The sequence below is a fragment of the Sinocyclocheilus grahami genome, unplaced genomic scaffold (genome assembly GCF_001515645.1).
Source record: "Sinocyclocheilus grahami isolate Dianchi unplaced genomic scaffold, SAMN03320097.WGS_v1.1 scaffold791.1, whole genome shotgun sequence".
NCBI lineage: Eukaryota > Metazoa > Chordata > Actinopteri > Cypriniformes > Cyprinidae > Sinocyclocheilus > Sinocyclocheilus grahami.
The window spans coordinates 876573-890957 of record NW_015505970.1 but is presented as its reverse complement, the minus strand read 5'-3'; the positions used below and the strand labels follow the sequence as shown (position 1 = coordinate 890957).

The 14385-nt window shown below is 37.5% G+C and overlaps 1 protein-coding gene across 1 annotated transcript in view; it reads left to right on the top strand.

The window, feature by feature from the left end:
* Positions 1-2022: 2022 nt before the first annotated feature.
* Positions 2023-14385, top strand: part of LOC107561777 (runt-related transcription factor 3-like) — a 53729-nt gene continuing 41366 nt past the window's right edge. The window contains exons 1-2 of the mRNA XM_016246254.1: positions 2023-2084; positions 2293-2406. Coding sequence (XP_016101740.1) covers positions 2349-2406 — 58 coding nt within the window. The 5' untranslated portion in view covers positions 2023-2084; positions 2293-2348. The remainder of the gene's footprint in view (positions 2085-2292; positions 2407-14385) is intronic.

The following is a 14385-nucleotide window of genomic DNA, read 5'->3' as shown; positions in this document are numbered from 1 at the left end:
GTTTGAGTCTGTGGAAAGAAGCTGTGGATGGCCCCATCCTCAATGTCTGATACCCTCTTCGGGAATACACGCACTTGTGTACTTGCTAAATTTATACAGAGTTATAATGTGCATAAAATCTGAATATTACTGTTAGACTTGACATTGAAACTATTTAATGTCTTATGCTATGTTTCATCTATGCACACAATTCTAAATAAAAAAAATGTTGCAGAGGCTACTGTTGTAGGTAATGCAGTCTTTATACAATTTTGCCAATAGTCAATAATGTGTAACATTACAGCAGCGGTAGCAAATAACAGTAGATTGAATGCATCAAGATGCTCTCAAGGGTGAATTTGACCTGCAGCCTGCACTTCCTCAAACAAAAGAACTGAATATTACTGTTAGACTTGACATTGAAACTATTTAATGTCTTATGCTATGTTTCATCTATGCACACAATTCTAAATAAAAAAAATGTTGCAGAGGCTACTGTTGTAGGTAATGCAGTCTTTATACAATTTTGCCAATAGTCAATAATGTGTAACATTACAGCAGCGGTAGCAAAAACAGTAGATTGAATGCATCAAGATGCTCTCAAGGGTGAATTTGACCTGCAGCCTGCACTTCCTCAAACAAAAGAAAGCCTCATATACTGTTTTGGTATCGAATCCCCACATAAATCCAATCAATTCCCAATGAATAAAATTCAAGTTCCTCCCTACAGCGCTTTCTCTTCATCGTGACAATGACGTTAAAGCAGGTGCACACAAACACACACTACTCGAGCTGGGTGATTCTCTCAGGGGAAGCTTTGTGAGGTTGGAATAAGGTTGATAAAAGCCCTGAAGTCATTCTGTGGCCTCACCATAGGCCACACTCCCTGGAAGTGTGTTATTTGCCTCACGCACACACGCATCCACTGTGTCATTTTCCCTGTGCTGCCGGCTGACCAGCACACAAGTGCTCATTTTCATGGCACTGTGGCTGCAAAGTGGCATGTTACAACATAAACTCTATCACACTCACACATATCTATCTATCTATCTATCTATCTATCTATCTATCTATCTATCTATCTATCATCCATCCATCCATCCATCCATCCATCCATCCATCCCAGAACAACTGCTTTACAATATCCAGCAAGTATGTAGTAAAGCCCTAGCAACCAGCCAAAACAGCTTGGCAACCACCTATTGTAGAAAAGCCTTAGCAACCAGCTAACAATGCCATGGCAACCATCCTGAACACCTTAGTTTTTCTTTGCTGTCTTATAGTTGGAATGGTGAATCAAAACTGGTGACAGATTTCACATGCACACATATGCATACCGACATGCACAGTTAAACGGTGTAGATAAAAAGATTCACATGTTTGTTTTAACAGGGCAACTGAAATCAGGCCATACACGAAAGGTGTGTGAAATACCACAAATATTTCGGAAATAAAAAGTAGGCCGCCCACAGCCATGTCAACTTCATAAAGCACATAGTATTGGGAACAAATGAGGGTAAAAAGCGAGCGGGAGGCCTAATGAAATGACTGGCTTGGCTGTTTTTAATGAGGCTAACATTGAGATGCTATCAAGTGGTAAGTGAGGGTGGAAAGGTGGTTTAACAGGCTCAAAACCACCAAAAACTCGCGCACACACAGTCTCGCAGTCTCTTTTCCCTAATAATCCTTTTACATCCTGCATTTTCTGCAGTTTCTTTCACTTGAGAGTTTGTGTCACATCTAAACTTTGTGATCCCTCATCTCGAAGGTCTCGTCCTCTGAGAAACCATTCAAAAAACACCCATCAGCCAATCAGATTGGTGTGAAACACACTGGGAAAGAAAAGAGAACTTCACTGCATGCAAGTGAGAGAGAGAGAGAGTCATGTGACTTGAGGTCCACCAATCAGATCATGGGATTGCCGTGCAGCAGCCCTACCGCGGGAGCTGTGACCTCGGATACCTCAGACATGCGACTGACAGGCCGTTACCACGGAGATCACCATTGCGAGAGCGTCAGACACCTGAACTTTCAACTACCTGACTAAAACCACGTAGATACTACAACAACCATCACTAGACAGACAAAAGTGTCCATCGTCAAAAGTGAGTCCATTGCTCAGAGTGGCTTGGTCTTTCTCTCTCCCTCTCTTTATCTCTCACTCTTGCTCGCTCTCACCACACGGCACATATGCTGTTCTGTTAGTCGGCTTGTGGCGAAAGATTCTTGTGGCACTCTCAAACCCCAAATTCTTGGTTGCAGACAGTCTATGTAGTTTCTCTATTTCTCTTTCTCCGACTGTCATTCTCTCAGGCTGAAGTCGGTAAGGCGGCGGAGAGGCCAGTTCTTTTCCCTCCTGAGCGGGACACATGGCTTCAAACAGCATCTTCGACACATTCTCCAGCTACTCGCCCAGTTTACTGCGAGGTAAGTCACCCGTCGTGGCATTCCCTTCCCTCCTCCTCCGCCGTTGTGGTGACCAGAAAGCTGTCAGGCGTAGTTTTGGTAGTTGAACGTTTATAAGCGTGTATCTGCTCTAGTTTGCTGTGTGTCTGTGGCAGTTTAGCAGTTATGAATGTGACACATTGCATACTTGGGTTTGACGTGTTGTGTGTGGACTACAAACTCCCTTAAGAACTATTATCTAACACTTTATAAAGTGCAACCTGTCAGTTTATGCTTGTTTTGCTTTGTAAAGGGAATTCTATGTTTATAAGTTTGACGTTGAGCCTTTATGGCCTTACATAGATACCATGAAATCTAGATCATGGTATTCAATGTACAAATCTGTCTTCTGCAAACTCGGAGCATAAGTTACCTGCACATTTGTCTTCTATTAGATGTTTGTTTTTTAATGCCGCAGTCTTTTTGGAGCAGTTCTGATGGGTTTGGATCATAATGGCCTGCTCACCACAAGCATTAGCACCATAAGCGCTCTCTCAGCGCAGGGCGCAAGGGAGGAACCAGCTAGACCAACCTTTACTGGAACTCACAAACCAGTCAACTTCTGGAGCCAGGGCACTCTCGGCCTTTCTGTGGTCGCTGTGTATATGTGTGGGTACGAGCCCAAGTCAACATTAGTGATTTACTGGCATCTGCATCTTCTGAGCTCCTCAGAAGAGACCATTTGTCACTATGGTAACATCAACATGTGATGAGGGGCTTCCTGTCCTTGGATCGAGTCCGATTTTGTTTAAAAAACAATGCAGAATCATTCTCCTTATGTAGTGCTCATTTAGGGCGAGATGGAGTTTAAAGTCAGCGTGAGGTCAATATTTACTCTGATATTTACACTTTAATGCATGTATCTGGTCTAATTGTTCTTGATGCATCACTGCAATTACTAGAAATAAAAAAAAGTTTGACTTCATAATGACTTTCCTATTTGGCTGACATCACAAATTCCTCCAATTACCTGTCATTCTCATATATAATTCTCAGTTTTCACAATCCAGCCAATTTCTAATGTATAAATTGAAGACCTGTCCTACATTTTCCAAAGTCTTACATAGAAATATGTAATATAAAGGAAGAGAAAATGGGTTGCAAATTGCATTCATGTTGAATTTGATTTAATTTTGAATATGTGTGTGTGTGTGTGTGTGTGTGCGTGCGTGCGTGCGTGCGTGCGTGCGTGCATATGCGTTACAATGTGCAGTTATTGTAAACTAATATGTATAATTAATAATGTTAATATTTACATTTATGCATTTGGCAGCTGCTTTCATCCAGTGCAACTTGCATTGCATTCAAGATGCTGTATGCATTTCATCAGTTCATGCATTCCCTGGGAATGCTCTATATTAATCTTAATTATTTTTCTAGCAAGTAATATTCATTAGTGTAGGCTGTTTACTGTTGCCAAGCAATGTAGAAACCTGGTGCTGCATTAATGCAATTGCTTTCAAAAGCAGCTCATCCAATCAGAATTAAGAGTCAAATATACCTGTTTCAGAAAACAAGTTGTGTAAGATCAAAGCAAAGCCAAGATTACAAGTGATACTTTCGGTCTTAAGTGACGCCACCCAGCCCGGCAGAGACTAAATATATACGGCCTGTCTGCATTGTTTGTTTTTTTTTCTTCTTTGCAGTCCATTTCACATAGATGACTTCAGATCCATTCATATCCCGCTCATCTGCATGCATCAAAGTCTAGAAGTTTGAGTAATTGCTGCTGAATTGATCCTCACATGGTACGGTTGAGTCTGTGTTTACATGCATCAGCAGAATTGGGTTAACATTACCATAGAGTCTGGGATGGATCTTTGTGAGTTAAATGAAGTAACTCAGAATTGGACAGAGTAAATGCTGATGTCACTCGCTTTATATAGATGCAGTAGATAAATGCTAGTGGGGGGTTATGTTTGCTATGTTTCTGTAAACTCCTAGCATGCCGTTCCACTCTCATTCCAAAAGTTCAGTATTGCAGGGACAATCAGTCATTAAAAAATCTTGATTGATTACTAATCAGAATAATTCAGGAAAAATGTATCCCAATGTCTGTGGTGTTTATGTTCCCTGTGGGATGAGCTGAGGGTTTTAGTTTGTCTTAACAAAGTGCTTTCATTCAAAATTAAGGAAGAAAAAGAAACACAGTGAAGAGAAACAGAAGTGTTAAAAAGTGTGTTTGCTATAACAGTGTTGCCAAAATAAGAGTCTGGGTGAGAGAGAGATACTGTTTGCAGGATATTTTTAACCAGTTGGTTTCTGTTTAAAGGCAACATGAAATACCTTTCGCAACTCATTTTACTTTTGCGATTTAATTAAATTCAAAATAATACAGATGCAAAAATGTAGGGTGGGACTGGAGTGTTACATATCAAAATAGAGCCAGGTGACAGGAGGGAAGAGGTTGAGAAGTAATAGAAATTTGTGATAATAGAAGGAAAATAATGTAGTTTCAGAACTGAATTGTATTTTGAGGATGGAATATGATGATTTTTTTTTTTTGGCAAAACTTTTTAATTTGCAATAATGTGCACTGATTAATCAGTCACAATTGGGATAACGAGTATTAAGAAAGTGGTCCCACTTTATATTAAGTGGCCCTAATACCTGTGTACTTACATAGTAACTAGATGTGTACATAGTATGTAACCACACTGTAAGTACACATTGGTACATAGTATCTAGAGCTGTAATATTTCTGTAACTACACACATGTAACAACCCTCCGAATGGTTTGTGTAAGTACAAATGTGTAACAGTACATATACAACTACATTTTGTAACAACAATATGTATAAGAGTAATTGGAACAATTTGATCCAGGGGGTGGAGATTGGTAGGTTTAGGGATATGTAAAGTGGGAGGATTTGGATCTCAGGTTGGTGGAGTTGGTGCGCCACTGTTTCTGTAACTACACACATGTAACAACCCTCCGAATGGTTTGTGTAAGTACAAATGTGTAACAGTACATATATAACTACATTTTGTAACAACAATATGTATAAGAGTAATTGGAACAATTTGATCCAGGGGGTGGAGATTGGTAGGTTTAGGGATATGTAAAGTGGGAGGATTTGGATCTCAGTTTGGGTGGAGTTGGTGCGCCACTGTAATACCAGTGTACTTGCATGGTAACGCCTCAGGAACTGTCCACTTAACATAAAGTGTAACATTCTGGACACCAACCACAATTTATATGTAAAGCCTAATTTACTGGCCGCTGCTGTGTAACATCAGAGTAATTACATGGTAAATCCATAGGAATTGTTTACTTAATATGTGACCCTGGACCACAAAAACAGTCATTAGGGTAAATGTTTTCGAAATTTAGATTTATACATCATCTGAAAGCTGAATAAATAAGTTTTCCATTGATGTATGGTTTGTTATGATAGGACAATATTTGGCCGAGAAACAACTATTTGAAAATCTGGAATCTGAGGGTGCAAAAAAATCTAAATATTGAGAAAATCGCCTTTAAAGTTGTCCAAATTAAGTTTTTAGCAATACATATTACCAATCAAAAATTAAGTTTTAATATATTTACAGTAGGAAATTGACCAAATATCTTCATGGAACATGATCTTAACTTAATATCCTAATGATTTTTGGCATAAAATCAATAATTTTGACCCGTACAATGTATTTTTGGCTATTGCTACAAATATACCCCAGCGACTTAAGACTGGTTTTGTGGTCCAGGGTCACATATAAAGTGTCACACTTTCTTTACCAAAAAGTGCTGTTAGTCCTCTTACACATTTGTACTTTCATTACCAAAAAGTGTTGTTACCAATGTCCTGTTACACATTTGTATTTACACATACCATTCAGTGGGTTGTTACATATGTGTAGTTACACAAACATTACAGCTGTAGATACTATGTACCAATGTGTACTTACACTGTGGTTACACACTATGTATACATCTAGTTACTATGTAAGTGCACAGGTATTAGGGCCACTTAATATAAAGTGGGACCATGAATTCTGTTCCTACTGTTTTTTAGAGTCAGATACTGACTCTGGTATTCTCAAGATACCAAAACGCATCTCTAATTACCATTGGAAATCATTTGTGAATACGCAATATCCTTTTTCAATTGCTCGGCCATGAAACCAAAAGTGAATCATTGAAAAGCAGAAAGCCATTAAGTTCTCCAATCTGAGTTTTTCAGATATCCTTTGTTGTGTGCAAAAAAACAAAAGCTGTTCACAATTTGTTGTGTAAAATCATACTCCATTTTGGTGCATTTGCTCCATTTCTTTTCATAAGGATTAACAGCATATCTAATAAATATAATGATCATGTCTAATAAATATTGTGATCTGAAGGTAATTAACCTTCTTTTTCTTATCCCATTGGAAGGTTTGTCCTTGATTTAAACATAAATCTAATACAGTTTACTGAGGTTTATGAATAAAAAAAGAACATTTGCCTGTGGGGAAAGAATAATAACCGTAATTTAAGTACATTCATTATGCACATTAAGTACATATTATTAAATAAAATTATTCATTTTTAAGTATGTTTAGATATTTCACTGGAAAATCTTTATTTGTTATTTTATTATTTAAGCGCATACTGTATGTACAATGATGTACGATATGGAAAGAGTCTCGTAGAATGGTTCACATAGAAGAGAAAGTAGTGCGTGTGAGAAAGAAAATTGATGGAACAAGGCAAGAGGGTGTGTGTGTGTGTGTGTGTGTGTGTGTGTGTGTGTGTGTGTGTGTGTGTTGCGTGTTAATCTGATGCAGACTCTGTTTGCTTCTGCTGCTCACCAGCAACCACAATGAGGTCACACCTGTTGCACTGAAACAGCAGTCTAAAACACACACTCAATATAGAAATTTATAATAACGTATCTAGCCATTTACATGCATAAATGGAAACATACACGAACACACAACCACACATAAGAGTACAGGTCTGCTCGCATTAAATTGGCCTAAATTTTAAACATGCAATGTAAAAATGATTTACAGATCTAGTAAATATGTTTTTTTTACTTTATTATTTCCATTTGCATATTTGCTATTTTCAGGAAGACCAGTAATGCATCTCAATGCAGTTTATTTCTATATATTCTGTTTTGTTTAGTTTTTTCTTTGTTTCTATTGTTCACACCATCAAACACAACTGGACTCATGCAGTATTTGAGTTCAAAACAACAACAACAACAAAACGAAAAAATCTTTGGTTGAGGCCTATTCACTCTCTTATCGACATGCACTTGGGCATTAATAATTAATATCGGTGCATATGTTTGACTGTTGTCAGTCAAACATATATATGTTGCCAGTTGTTTACACTGTTTTTGTTGATTTTGTTGTTACATTTAGCAACTTGTTGTCTTGTGATGCCAGAATGAGCTTGTTCCTCTCAGTGTGTGTTCATATCATGTTGTCAATAGTTAACTCTACACAACATGCTGAAGTTCTCTTAGGAAACTATATTACTCCGCAAACACTCTTGAAGAAATTTTTAATGGAGACAACCCTAAATCCTTTTCAGAATTGTTATCTAAAGCAATTTAAAGGTTTTTAAAATTGCTATTTTATGCAACTTGTTACTTATCATGAAAATAGTCAATTATGGTATAAACACCAACTGACATCTACCCAGCATGCATATTTCTCTTATATATATATATATATATAAGAGGTGCAGATAATATTGAACAATATTACAAGTAAAAAATTATATTTACAAATCACACAGTTCGTTTAGAACCCTTTGATACAACTTATGCCATCTTCATGGATTTAATCTAAATAGTAATTTTTTGATGGCCGATTGAAAGTTTACATTTTAGTCGAGACTTTTAGTTAAACTAATTAAAGGGGTCATATGATGCTGCTAAAAAGAAAAAATGTTTGTGTATTTGGTGTAATGAAATGTGTTTATGCGGTTTAAAGTAAAAAAAACATTATTTTCCACATACTGTACATTATAGCTTCTCCTCTATGCCCCGCCTTTTTGAAACGCGTTGATTTTTACAAAGCTCATCGGTCTGAAAAGCGAGGTGTGCTGTGATTGGCCAGCTATCCAGTGCGTTGTGATTGGCCGAATACCTCAAGCATGAGACGGAAATGTTACGCCCCTCACCATACTGTTGATGCCGTGTCCTGGCCAGAGCGACGAGACAAAAACATTAAAAGCCATTATAAAGAAGGCATTTGTTGCATCCAGTGGGGACATAATTACTGATTATAATGACTTATACTGTCTTTTTACGCGTTGCTTTGCATTGCATCGCGCCGCGTAAACATAAAACCCTGTCTGCATTTGTGACCAAACAAAGTAGTTTCGCTTTCACAACGAAAAACACAGCGGCCTAGCGGAAGCTTAGCATGAGCTGAGGCTGGGCTAGAGTGAGCAGAGGCGGCGGGGTTGAGAATGGCGCAGCCGGCGGATCCGACGAAGGAGCGGCAAGCACATGTGATGACCCCGGGCTTCGTCCACGGTGAAAGCCGATCCGGCGATCCACAGCACTAAGTTGATGTATTCCCTCAGCGACCAGCACAGATCAGCTCTAAGCATGACGAAGCGGATATCGTCCTCTTTTGGAAGACAAAACAAAGTAGTTTTGCTTTCACAACGAAGCACACAGCGTCTTCAGGACATGGCGGAAAGCGACAACAATACTACAGTGAGAATAAAAGTTACTCCTTCTTTCTTTGCGTGAACATTTGGGTGGCGTTATGCAAATCTTCTGACATAGGGAGGTAGATATGTGGGGGCGTGTTAGAACGAGCCGTTTTAGGTAGGTGTGGCTGACTCTTAACTTTTATAAAGAATATCTCTTTGGATTTGAGACTTTAGTCTTTGCAACTTTACAGATCTTCTTTATGCACCAAGAGCTTGTTACACTCCAAAGAGATAGGAAAAATTTAAATCGCATCATTGCAAACCAGCATGACTTTCTGTTTTATCTGTGGAAAAGAAACTACAATCAATGTCATGTTTCAGCCCGAAATATATCAAAAGTCATTCAGGTCTGGAACAACATGCGGGTGAGTAAATTATGACAGAATTTCCATTTTTAGGTTGGTTAACCTAAAGTAATTGAATTCCACTCAGAAAAAGCCATGCAAACTGTTACCTTCAGGTTTCCACAAACAACCCATTTTGTACAGCGTGCAAACATGCGTACACAAGCATACATCTGCATGCATGCACATACGTAGACATGCATAGAGGAGCCACTGTGGAATCCTGCCTGAGTCTTCCGGTTGAATTCTACCAACGTAACCTCACATAACACGAAGAGCAAAGCTAAACTCCATCATTTGGAGCTACAGAAAACATCTAAAGCATTCATGGCAGAACTTAAGGACACTGAGTGCTTAGCCCGCAGATTTACCAATGCAGCATGCAGGTCGTGCAAAACTTCAGATGACTGCACAGAGTTTATTAATTTCATAAACACATGGTTCGTGCTCCTATAAATTGATATATCACTGCGATGGAGCGCATTCAAAGGCTTTCGGCTCCTGCCCATTACCCTCGGCCCCAGAAAATATCAGCATCCAAGGCAAGAACTGAAATCTGTAACCAGATATTGGGGGTCTGGATATTGGACAGGGAAGAACATAATGAAAACTGCATGAGGGTCTCAGCGGAGGGTCTGGCTTCTGTGTCTAATTTAGCTCAGAACAATTCCTATTTATAAAGCGCAGGCTCTGTTGTGGGACTGGAATTGATTAGGGAAATGTCCTGAGTATAAGAGTGTTTTGCAGGGATTTCTTGTCACTGGTCCTGAAGCTAGCGATCAGAGCTCGTGTCAGGACATTTTAATGGCTGTGATGAGTGAGAGATTTTCTTGTGTAGTTGCTCTATCTTTCTTGAGGGACTGTTATTTAGGTTGCAAACAGAGTTTTTTTTTAACCCGTAAAGCCTGACATATGAAATAAGAGTCCACAAAATCTATTTGTTCTTGTTTGGATTATTATATGTGACCCTGGACCACAAAACCAGTCTTAAGTTGCACGGGGATATTTGTAGCATTAGCCAAAAATACATTGTGTGGGTAAAAGTTATAGATTTCTCTTTTATGCCAAAAATCATTAGGATATTAAGTAAAGATCATGTTCCATGAAGATATTTTGTAAATTTCCTACCGTAAATATATCAAAACTTAATTTTTGATTAGTAATATGCATTGCTAAGAACTTCATTTGGACAGCTTTAAAGGCGATTTTCTCAATATTTTTACTTGGTTTTGTGGTCCAGGGCCACATATATTGTATTATTATAATGATACAAAATGTATTCTTTTTTACTTTATAAAAATCAGTAAAGATTTCTCAGAAGAAAGAAACACGTGAACCACAACCTAAGGGTGGTTCAGTTAAGATAATTAGCAGTTTTGCTTGATAGAAGATTTTAAGATTTTAGTTACATTCATTTAGAAATGAAATAAAGGCTCTGTTCTAATGTCTATATAGACAGTATCCTATCTAAATTTGAACCTCATAACTGACTGATTTGATCATATAAATGGTGCAACTCTTGCAAAATAAAGTGCAGATGAGATTTGACTCTTTCAGCTGAGCTTGGTGTGAGTAAATTGAAGTCCAATAATTTTAAAAATACACAGTGCATAGCCATATAGGTCGAAATATTTTAATTTTGTATCAAATTAAATGGTTTTAAATGAATGATTGAAGTATATAGAAAAGAAATGCATAAGGCTGAGTAAATTATGACAAAATGTTCATTTATTTTCAACTATCCTTTAATGTGTGCTTTTCTGTGTGTCATTAAACCTAGCGTGTTGGTATTCAGGTACCGAGCTACTGTATAAACTGAGGTTGTATTCGGAATAGCATACTAGCAAACTACTTCTTTCTAAAGTTATGGCAGAATAGTATGAGTAGTATGGTAGTATGCTACTCTGAATTGGGCCATTTGCCCAATTATCAACTATTCTTCCGCCATGAAAGTAGTAGACAATTTGCTATATTGACATTGCAGCAACATTGTGATCAGATTTAGTTGACTAAAAGGCCGGGAATTTTAGCCTAGTTTTAATCAATGAAAACTTAAAAAATATAATCCCAATTATTTTTATATTATTGCTTACTGATTGTGATTGTTGTCATTTGAGAAATTTCCTCAGAATTATTGCACTTTGACCTATAAGCACAAATAAAGAGAATGTCAACTGATACACATGGATTATTTTACCTCATATAGTTTCCTGATTTATTAAATGATCATATAAATTAACATGTTAACTCTATGAAAACTGGCAAAACTCAGAAGCTTTTCTCAAAAGCTAACACTTGTGAACTTCCTTGTATTATTTCCAATAATTCCAAATTACATTCATGTTTTTCTAATAAAACAAAAAAAGACTTGTGGCATAAAGGTTGCATAAGCGCACTTATTCAGCAACCACATCCATGTTTGCATTTATTGCAGTTCCTCACTGAGAAGGTTTGGCAGATTTAGTCGCAGCAAACAGCACAAACGGCCATCTGAAGGAACACAGACTGACCGTATTACACATTAATTTGAGCAGAATATCTCAATGGAGAACGCTGAACTCCAACTTACATGTTTGTCAATATTTTCAGCTCATCAGCCTTTTTTCCGCAGTGTAAGACAGAGCGTGTGTGAATGGTTGCCAAGTTACAAAGATAAAGTAAACCACTGGGCAGAAAATCTGTCGTTTTAAGAGGTCTGATAGGGGGATTTGAACTCTTGACATCTGTCAACCCCAAGCATGAAAACTCATGAAGGTCTATATTTTTCTCCTCTTTTTTTGTTGAAGAAAATAGAGTGATTTTGGATATAAAGCGTTTTTGTTTTTTAGTCTCGCATTTTTTAAACTCAACAATAGTGCATGTTGATACAGTCACAGTTAGTGTTTATTGATGTAGGTATCATCTCGTCTTTGTCTTGCCTCTTAGTAAAGGAAAAAAGGTTGTCAATGGGTATTTTCTTCATAGTTTTTGTTAACGACATTAACACTGATTGCATACTAAAGTTGATTTATAAATTACACTCTGACATATTTCAGACTGCAATGATGTACAAAATAAGTGTGTGTAGTTAGAAGATTTTCCATTCAAAATATTAGTATGTTTCAAGCCTTTTGGAACAGAGCCAGTGTGTTTCTTTTGTAAACCAGAGTACTAGGTCTTGAAAAGGTCATTGCGTGTGCATCAAAAGTGTTTTTCATGTATGTTTGCTCCATTCAGTGGCAGCTGTGTACTGGGTTCACCCAGAGTTAGTGTGTGTTTTCAGCGCTTGGGCGTGTGATTGTGTGTGACAGCAGCATTCCTGGGTGTATGCGAAACACATTACCACAACACACAATGAGTCTAAAGAACAAGAGGTGTTCGGTGGTCCTTCCATAACGACCTGTCATGATATGAGGAGGTAGAGGGATGTCAATGTCATTTAGAATGTCTAGACGAGCTATTTTTGAGAGACCCTCGCTGCAGTGGAACAGACGTCATGAAGGCAGGATGAACACTTCCAGAATATCCACAGCACTGGAAAGCTCAGTGGAAATGCTCATAAAATAGTTTCAGTTTGATTCTCTGAGCATGTTAAAATAAATGCATCTAACATCTCTATAGCTCACATGTTCCAGTGAGTAATGGACCATTAGGAGAGATTGCAGTCCCATGGTACACTTCGTTTCATGCTTATGAAACTTTTCTCTCCACCACTGGTAACTGTTTGCAGTACTAGTGAAGTAAATTGCAGTACTGCTCATTGTCTCTCCTTGTGATTAATTGCGTATGTTTGTGATTTTCATTCATTTGTAAGTTTCAGGCAGAAGTCTATGAAAACTAAATAAATGTAAATGTTATATAGATAATTCAGAATTTTGCTTGCAAAAACACGTACACTATAATTCAAAAGTTTGGTTTCAGTACGATTTAAGAAAAAAAACTATTATGCTCACCAAGGCTGCATTTGTTTGATCAAAAACACAGTAAAACTGTAATTTTGTGAAACGGTATTACAATTTCAAATAACTGTTTTCTATTTGAATACATTTTATCAATTAATTTATTCTGGTGATTCAATTACTCCATTACTCCAGTCTTCAGTGTCACATGATCCTTCAGAAATCATTCTAATATGCTGATTTCCTGCTTAAGAAACATTTCTACTGAATTTGAATTTGAATGCTTTTTCCCCCTCAGAATTCTTTGCTGAATAGGAAGCTCTTTTGTAGCATTATAAATGTCTTTACTGTCACTTTTGATCAATTTAATGAATCCTGGCTGAATAAAAAATATATTAATTTCTTTAAACAAAAAACCTTACTGACCCCAAACTTTTAAAAGTGTAGTATATGACATGCACTTGTGCTGAATTATAAGTGTTGCATCCCAGAATAGCAGATGACCATCGGTCTGTAGCAGATCTACATGTAAAAATACACGGTGAAAAGATCTGTGTGCCGAGTGAACTTGTTTAGGAGAGGTGTGACATACTGTACAGTTATTTATGTTGTGTTTTAAAGTCAAAACATTGTGGAGTGAGAGAAACTGAAAGGTTTACACCCTACTTTTAGTGAGACCGTCAACAATTGACAGGCATTATGACAGATTTTCACAAATGGAGCATCTGCACATCCAGTCAAAAGTCTGGACACACCTACTCATTCTGTGTAGCGACTATTTTCCACATTTTAAATTAATAGTAGTTTTCAACACTATGAAATGACACAAATGGTAGTATGGGAAGGATGTAGTGATCAAAACATGACATAAATAAAAACTCTTCTTTGTCTCTAGATTCCAGCTGTGCTTTAACTGGATGTTCTCCCAAACAACTTCAAAAGATGCATCCTGGGATTATTTTAAAATGGTATTAGTAGAACTAGAAATTATTTTGTCCATAAATCAAATGTCATGCAATTAAGCAGAAGCCTTAAGATTACGAGTAACAATTGAGAAAAGTGTGTTTAAACGGTTGACTGG